Source organism: Genypterus blacodes, unplaced genomic scaffold (genome assembly GCF_046128005.1).
Source record: "Genypterus blacodes isolate CSIRO-AG114 ecotype Tasmania unplaced genomic scaffold, CSIRO-AGI_Gbla_v1 ptg000055l_1, whole genome shotgun sequence".
NCBI classification, from domain to species: domain Eukaryota; kingdom Metazoa; phylum Chordata; class Actinopteri; order Ophidiiformes; family Ophidiidae; genus Genypterus; species Genypterus blacodes.
Genome location: NW_027466867.1, coordinates 7,876,961 through 7,885,923, shown reverse-complemented (window position 1 = coordinate 7,885,923; position 8,963 = coordinate 7,876,961). Strand labels below are relative to the sequence as shown.

Sequence of the window (8,963 nt, the reverse complement as noted above, 5' to 3'; positions counted from 1 at the left end):
TCATGGTTACAACTGTCCCTCGCCGTCCGGCCTTATGCATATTTACATGAGGGTTTGCACGGGGGGGGGGGGAAACATCCAGTCTGAGGAGGAATACTGAGTTTATGTACATAATAACAGACAGGGAACGCTCGGGTCCACGTCTGGAAAACGGTAGTTGCAGGTTACAAGATGCGTCACGACACAATGGCACACAAATTACACAGAGAGAGAGAGAGAGAGAGAGAGAGAGAGAGAGAGAGCACAGGTCCATCCAGTGATCCACAGTATCAAAACCACCGCCAGAGCCTCGTGATCGACCTGCTCGCCTCGGGAAAAAGTAGAACAATATCGCCATCTACTGGTTAGATCACACATCTGTACAACGGAACAGACCACAGCAAAGTTCAGCTATTATCTACTTTCAGTCTAGAACGCAGGACACAAACTATCTAAACTATCTTCCAGGAAGGAGGAGTAGCTATCTACGCTTCTATCTGTCTACCATCTACCTACAGCCGTTTGGTGGAATCAGTAGAAAAAGAGGCCCCGAGTTTGGGCTTCTGATGGCTTCCGAAGGAGAGAAATTGTCCTGTACAGTTAAACGTTACGTAGCATAGTCGTGGGTCTAAATGACAAACATCAGCCACATCTGGATGCAAACATAACCGGGGTTAATAATCATACAGGTGTTCTGATGGTCGCTCTGTCACGGTTGGACTCTTAAAGGCTCAATCAGCTGAAATGAATCCATAGATCAGAAATGGATTGACACACTTTTGGAGGAATTGTAATCTCATGTTTTTGGGACTTTTGATTGATTGAGCCATTGGCAGAATTCTTTCATATGCGCATCTTTTCATGATTTTTAGTATAAAGACGTGTGTGAGTGTGTCTGTAATATTGCACAGGCGTTGTTATGTCATTCATGCCATGCTTGATTTTTGATTTGCAGTTTGACGCTCGGTATCTGCCGGATTCGGGCCGAGCCTTCAGTCACCGTTTAGGCTCTGATGGCCTCTTAAAGTCCCTCCCCGATGACACACAAGCACCACAGATCACCCACACGGTCACACTGGCAGCTCATGACTGTCTGCCCACACGGCTAAAGTCGCCCCAACAATCAGCACTCACACACTTCACATTCACAACACTGAGTTCAGAGCTGAAATGAGCACAGAGAGCAGCGAGCTGAACACGTTTTGCGCCGAGTCAGAAGAATCTTCCCTTCTCTTCCTCCTCCTCCTCCTCCCCCTCCTCCTCAGGTGGTCACATGGCACAGATGATTAGCCTCGATCAGACCATAACGTGTGTGTTTGCGTCATCACTCTCAGCTTTGTGAGAATGTGGGCTTTTAGTGTGTGTGTTTGTGTGCGGATGATGAGTGTGTTTCTGTTTAAGCTCGCTGATTTCATTTGTCTCTGCGTCGCTGTGCTGGTCGTGTGTGTGTCTGAGCTTGCCATGCATGTTAGTGTACTCATCCTTAACCTCGTTATGTGTGTGTGTTAGGTCATTGTCAACATGTTTTAAATCATTAGCGTGTGTCAGATCATCGTGAGTGTATGTGCGAGTGTGGTCCTCCTCTTGAATGTGTGTGTTCCGTTCCTCGGCACGTGTTTGCTCCTTGCGTACGTGTGTGTTCAACCTGTCGGAGTGTGTGTTGATGACCTCGTCGATCCAGCTCCTGAAGCGGCTGACTCTTGTGTAAAGAGCAGGAGAGGAGGGGTCGGCGCACCCGTATCCCCCGGCAACAACCCCCGCAACAGCCCATCGATCCGCCTGCCCCTGACACACCAGCCCCCCTCCAGTGTTGCCCTGACAACTGTCGTCATAGAGAAGGCTGGTGTCTGGAGGACTGCCGGCACACAATGTGCCATGACTGGAGTAGCTGTCGCCGTAGTGCTTCTTACATTGCCATGACGACATCAGAGGCACCCAGGATGCGAGCACTGAATCTAGGACAAAGGACGGAAAGATGAGTGAAGTGTCAGATGTAAAGGAGTGAAGTAAGAAGAGGAAAAAAACATACCTGGTCCTTTCCAACCAGTGGTAACCATGACGACACAGGACGATGGAATATTTCTCTCTGATGTTGTGTCAGGATTAGGGAGGCAGGCCGCATTAGCGTCAGGGTCGAAGGTTAAACAGTGACCCTTGGCGCTGGGTAGTTTCACCAAAGCCAGGTTGTGACCGCCAGTCTGAGCCTTGAACTTCCTGTGAACCACAACCTGCTCCGGGACCAGAGTGTTACCCGAGGCTCCCACACGCACCACATATTTGGACGGGTCGCTGCCGAACCTGCGGGAGGGGCAGAGAGGAGAGAGGTGATGGGAAGGGAGGAGATGATACCAGATGGAAGGAGAGGAGGGAGGGAGGGACGTCGTACCTGCTGAAGCAGTTTGCAGAGGTGAGGGCCCAGCAGGGACTGATCAGGGTGCCGCTACACACAGGGGGGCCATCTTCTCCCTGAGACTGAAGCCAGACAGACACCTGCCACGGCCACGAGGTCCTGAAGGGAGAAAAGGTACAAGATCTGTGAGTGCTGCATGACATGTCTAATGCTTACAAGTCAAAGAAGAGGAAGATTTTCCAAAACATCAGACAAAAACATCAACAAGAGTTTTTATTCTTCCAAATGTGAGCATTAGGTTGCATCGCTCTTGTGTTCCATCAATCTGGGATCCCAAGCAGCCAGATGATCAATTATTTATACGAATCCAATCTAGCGAGACGCGGCCGTGCCAAGTTTCAGTATTCATTCAAAATTCAATTTGTTTTCAGCGGGCGAAAATAAGATCCAAACACTGCTGATCAATACGCATCCAAGAGGCCCAGATGAGAGAGAAAGTGCTGACCTCATGGAAAAAGTGCACAAGTAGAAGAAGAGATCAAACAATTACAGTAACGTTTTATAGTTTCATGCAATGTTCTCAGTTCCTTAATGATTTGGACATGGACGGAGCTTTAGATTGATCTCCCATATCTATATCATCAGTCAGAAAGAGTTGCGTTGTATTGTTGCTATGGTTCCCTGCTGTTTTAATATAACGTGCACACTGATACAGAGTGGTGACCAAACTGAAATTGTACCGCCGCATGTTTTCCTCTCCTTGGTTCTTCCTCTCAGCACCGTCCTCCACTATCTTCCTCAGGCCACAGCCGAGCTCTTGGTGTTTGGGCGGTGTGGGTGTGGCCTGTGGGGTGATGTCACACTGCACCCCGGCGTCCTGCCTGCGCCTGCAGCCCTGCAGGCTCTGGCCCAAGGTGGGACACTCGCCCAGGAACTCCTCTTTCCCTGTGCACCTCACCCGGTCCAGGTGGATGGGCCCCTTCCCCTGGCCGAACCCACCTGCTGCTACAGCGCCACCGCTGGAGAGAAGAGGTATGGAAATGAGAAAGTGTGAGTCAATATCATGAGGTCATGCCAATTACATGTGGATTTTTGTCAAGCAAAGTACAAAGTATGTCAGTTGGAAGATCTAAAAATGTTCCTCTCATCCTTAGGCTTAATTGTCTTTTGCTGTATTTCTTTCTTTCATGCACACACATAAACACTAACCTGTGTCCAAGCTGCCTGCACACCACCGCTGCATTCAGGTCATTCCAACCCAAGTCGCAGATGCTCCCCCAGTCACCATGGAGATACACCTCCACTCGGCCCTCCTTCCGACTGCTGCCACCCACGAGACGCAGCAGCGGACCTGAAGAACGGTATGCAGACCTCCTTATCAATATTAATGTGTGTGTGTGTGTGTGTGTGTGTGTGTGTCTGTCTGCACGGCACATTCACGGACAGAGAATTAAATGTCCAGCAACTGCTGTAAATGTCATCCGTGTACCAGCGTTGCATATCGAGCCACTACTCTCATTCTCAGTCTGTGTATGTGTGCGTGTGTATGTGTTGGTGTGCATGCGTGTGTGTTGACACAAGCAGCAGGAGGTCAGAGCTAGTGAGACAGTAAACACCGCTTTTTTCTCCCTGCTGTCAACATGTGGCATTTAAACCCTCAGGATCAGACAAACACTGTTATTCACACAATGACCTAATGATACGGCTCCACAAAAGCACATGAAGGCAACAAAGGTTTTATTCAGTCCTCTCATCTAATAGGACCTGAGCTTCTATCATCATCTTCATCTTGTATTAAGTATCAATAGAAATGAGTGTGAAGATGATGTTCAGTGGCCCCTCATGGGCCAAAATAATTTTTTGAAGTCCATCTGATACCAAAAGTTTTGAGGATAAAATTGCTGAAATTGGGTGAGTCAAAGTTTTTGTGGAGACTTTACAATCCAGTTGTACTCCTCTTATATCTCCAGCAGAGGGCAGTCATGCAACACCAGTCATTGCCAGACGCTTGTTACACACTCCTACACACCCATGTGTCTCTTGTAGTGATGTGAAATGAGTTTTTCATTGATTGTTTCGCGTTATAATTTTACAGCTCTGCTGATTGAATCAGGAATTTTCTTGTAATTCAAGTTCACATTTGATGTCAGATTTTATAAGACAAACTTTAATCTTGTTCGGGTTACGGTTGTCAATGTCTATTTAATCAATTCATCTTACAGAAAGTCCACTTTGTTACCTGATCGCCGTCTTACCTGTGGAAGGAGCAATAACTGGCACATCATTGGTCTCTTGGCTGGCTCGTCCCCTGCATAGCACCCCGACGTCCTCGCTATGGGAGCAGTCTGTCCGCCCCCAGATCCCATGTTGACAGTCCAGCAGGGACGTCTCGGACCCTTCACACTGGACGTCGTCGAGCAGGATCAGACCGACTCCCTCTCCGAATGTTCCGTCTGCCACGACCTCTGCGTGTCCCCTGTACAGGTGGAGAAGAGCGGCAGTGTGGTGTGTGAGGTCAAGACCTGCTGTGCCGAGGCGGGGGAGGTGTGGAGGAGTGTTCCATACCTGTAGCCAAGCTGTCTGCAGACCACCTGTGCGTGCTGCTGGGTCCAGTGGTCGTCACACACTGTGCCCCAGTCGCCATTATGCAACACTTCGACACGACCCTCCCAGGGACTGTCACCCCCCACTAGACGCACCACTCCATCTGAAACGTTTACACAACACTTTCATATTGCGACGTCCTACGAAACTGTAACTGTTAACATGCGCCAAATCAGTAATGCAACCAGGCTTTTATACTTTCTACATGTAATGCCTTAGACATTAACATGCTATTTTGACATAAATTATTCATTTGTAATGATCATCTTTGCTCAACTGGAGTCCCAACAATGAAGTACTTTGCTCTCTTTCAGCTTTTGTAAGATAATGTCCTTAAAATGAAGTCAGCCGACCCTAAAGCCCACGTAATGCAAGAAATTGAGTCTGGAAGAATTCCACACATCTTTCCTGTTCCATGTTCTTGATGTTATGTTTCTTCTTTTAATGTAATTGATTGTTATGTTTATTGTGACTAATATACACTGTGGTGTAACTGAACTGATTCAAGATGTTCCTTTTATTTTTTTTACCAAAAAACAATACTAACAATCAATTCAAATGATTATAATTAAGTTGTAAATGTAAGTGTGACACAGCTGCAGCAGGCCCTTGTAGGCAGTAGACTATTTGGAGTCTACTGCCTTCAAGGGCCTGCTGTGCATTACTACAGCAAGGTAGACTACTGACTGCATTGAACCAACAACCACAGGAGCACTGCTGAGCTGCTAACTCGGACACTCTGCTCGTTTGCTGTTGGGGAGGGGAGTGACTCAAAGACTTTGAGGACATGTTCCCTGAAATGTATTTATCTGTGTGACCATGAGCCAGAGAGGCACTGCCTTGAGTGACTACCCTGTCTCAAACAACGCCAAGGGTTGCGTAGAGCATCACATGCTCTATGCGACCAGGGTAGCTCAGCTGTTGTTCTCAGCGGGGCTATTGGCTACAGCGGCTTGACTAGGGTATACGACTTGTTGGATACCCTGTTAGCTCTTGTAGCCAATGTGTCAGTAAAATGTTTGGTTCAGTGAGCTAACCATTTTGCTGACACATCCAAGGGGAAATTGCCTCTTAATCTCATGATAATGCCAATGCTGTTGATACACTGAATCATTACTACTGTAATGCAGCTAAATGCCATAATGCCACTAACTGCTAGACAAGTTGAATAATTACTATTGAAGACTTAATGACCCACTACATGCTTTGATGGAATATGTGGCAACTGGGTGTTAAGGCAGCCAGCCCACAATAGCTATGGGATCCAACTGGGTGTCGGACCAGAAGATCCCCAATAGCTATGGGGGCCATCTCGGTGTTCTCCAAGATGGAGGCTTTTAACTCAGGGCCGTGCCACCCTGGCTGATGGTTACTTAGATCGAAAAGTACCCGCCTCAGCAGTTAACGAGCAGGTCGTTTCAGTAACGCAGCTCAGCTGATGTTCTCAGCAGTGACGTGGAGGTTGTTGGTTTATTGCAGCCAGTAGTCTACCTTGCTATAGTAATGCACATCAAGTCCTTGTAGGCAGTAGATTCCAAAGAGTCTACTGCCTGCAGGGGCCTGCTGCAGTTGTGCCAGACACTCATGCTTCGGATTGATTACTTTGTGAGAGTCTGGCACAGCTGCAGCTGCAGCAGGCCCTTCATGGCAGCATAGGACAGGAAATGCCCTATACAACCTCTGTCGGCTTCTGAGATGGGCAGGTCACTCAGGGAAGAACTACTCTAACTTATGGTCACACAGATAAATCCATTCAGGGAACAGTCCTCAAAGTCTTTGTGTCACTCCCCTCCCCAACGGCAGACTGGCACAGCACAGCAACTCAGCTCAGCGGTGCTCTGGTGGCACTGGTGGTCTGCTGTTGTAGTGCACAGCAGGTCATCGTAGGTAGTAGAATCTAAAGTGTCTCAGAAGAGTCTACTGCCTTCAAGGGTCTGCAGCAGCACTTGTGCCAGGCATGATGTCATTCATCAGAAGCACTAGTGTCTGGCACAACTGCAGCAGGCCCTTGCAGGCAGTAGACTCTTTGGAATCTACTGCCTATCGAGGCTTGCTGTGCACTACGACAGCAAGGTAGACTACTGGCTGCATTAAACCAACGACCACCACATCACGGTTGAGAACACCAGCTGAGCTGCGTTACTGAAACGACTCGCTCGTTAGCTGCTGAAGAGGGAGAGGCAGAAAGACTTTTAGATCTACGTGACCATCAACTAGAGTGACACAGCCCTGAGTGACTATCCTGTCTCAGACAGTCCATTTGCCATGTCAGTTCAGATGGTGTTCTCAGCATGGCTATGTAGTACTACCTATTGGCACAATGTGGTAAACGATTAAGGCTTCAATTTTCTCAGCATGCTGCAACTGCATCATCACTGAGAAGCCCGAATCGAACTCTGACAGTGATCAGAAAGGGTACTGGTACAACAAGACAGGCTAGCGTTTTGCATGTAAGAGCAACCCTATTGACCATTGGAGTTTGTGTGGAACAATACAAGTTTTTCCAAGCGTATCGTCAGACCAATGTTACCCTCAACACCACTGTATATGCCATCCAGTCTCCCATGGAAAGGGTCTGAGCCAGGCTTTTAACTCAGGGCCGTGCCACTCTGGCTCATGGTCACCCATACCTGAAAAGGACTTATACTTGTGACCATGAGCCAGAGTGGCACAGCCCTGAATTACCTTCCTTTCTCAGACAAGCCATGGAATATGTCAGTCCAGATGGTAATCTCCGCAGGTGCTAGTTATGTTTAAAAATGTAAGCTGCTTTCTCTCAATACTTTCAGCAATTAGCGCAACAGCTTACCCCAGTACCCTGGGTCCAGCAATTCGGCGCAACAGCTTGTCCAGGTGGCCTGGATCAAGCAGTTTTCAGCTAGAGGTAAGGTGGACTTGCATTTAGACATTGCCCATGTCTACCAAGGGTCTTTAAGCCACTCCAATGTACCTAGCAGCGCTGCTGAGAACATCTGACAGAAAGACATCTGAGCTGACATGGCACATGGGCCGTCTGAGACAGGGTAGTCACTCAGGGCCGTGCCACCCTGGCTGATGGTTACTTAGATCGAAAAGTACCCGCCTCAGCAGTTAACGAGCAGGTCGTTTCAGTAACGCAGCTCAGCTGATGTTCTCAGCAGTGACGTGGAGGTTGTTGGTTTATTGCAGCCAGTAGTCTACCTTGCTATAGTAATGCACATCAAGTCCTTGTAGGCAGTAGATTCCAAAGAGTCTACTGCCTGCGGGGGCCTGCTGCAGTTGTGCCAGACACTCATGCTTCGGATTGATTACTTTGTGAGAGTCTGGCACAGCTGCAGCAGGCCCTTGTAGGCAGTAGACTATTTGGAGTCTACTGCCTTCAAGGGCTTGCTGTGCACTACTACAGCAAGGTAGACTACTGACGGCATTGAACCAACAACCACAGGAGCACTGCTGAGCTGCTAACTCGGACACTCTGCTCGTTTGCTGTTGGGGAGGGGAGTGACTCAAAGACTTTGAGGACATGTTCCCTGAAATGTATTTATCTGTGTGACCATGAGCCAGAGAGGCACTTCCTTGAGTGACTACCCTGTCTCAAACAATACCAAGGGTTGCGTAGAGCATCACATGCTCTATGTGACCAGGGTAGCTCAGCTGTTGTTCTCAGCGGGGCTATTGGCTACAGCGGCTTGACTAGGGTATACGACTTGTTGGATACCCTGTTAGCTCTTGTAGCCAATGTGTCAGTAAAATGTTTGGTTCAGTGAGCTAACCATTTTGCTGACACATCCAAGGGCAAATTGCTTCTTAATCTCATCATCATGTCAATGCTGTTGATACACTGAATCATTACTACTGTAATGCAGCTAAATGCCGTAATGCCACGGATTGCTAGACAAGTTAAATAATTACTATTGAAGACTCAATGACCCACTACATACTTTGATGGAATATGTGACAACTGGGTGTTAAGCCAGCCAGCCAACAACAGCTATGCGATCCAACTGGGTGTCAGCCCAGAGGGTCCCCAATAGCTATGGGGGCCATCTCT

At 48.1% G+C, this 8,963-nt stretch overlaps 1 protein-coding gene across 1 annotated transcript in view; it reads right to left on the bottom strand.

Annotated features, from left to right (window-relative positions):
* Window positions 1–223: 223 nt before the first annotated feature.
* LOC143001751 (neurotrypsin-like) overlaps window positions 224–8,963 on the bottom strand; it is a 63,900-nt gene continuing 55,160 nt past the window's right edge. Inside the window, exons 8-14 of the mRNA XM_076151510.1 lie at window positions 4,895–5,036; window positions 4,585–4,805; window positions 3,539–3,680; window positions 3,070–3,348; window positions 2,366–2,488; window positions 2,009–2,277; window positions 224–1,934 (exon numbers count right to left, since the gene is read on the bottom strand). Of these exons, the coding sequence (XP_076007625.1) occupies window positions 1,276–1,934; window positions 2,009–2,277; window positions 2,366–2,488; window positions 3,070–3,348; window positions 3,539–3,680; window positions 4,585–4,805; window positions 4,895–5,036 (1,835 nt within the window). The 3' untranslated portion in view covers window positions 224–1,275. The remainder of the gene's footprint in view (window positions 1,935–2,008; window positions 2,278–2,365; window positions 2,489–3,069; window positions 3,349–3,538; window positions 3,681–4,584; window positions 4,806–4,894; window positions 5,037–8,963) is intronic.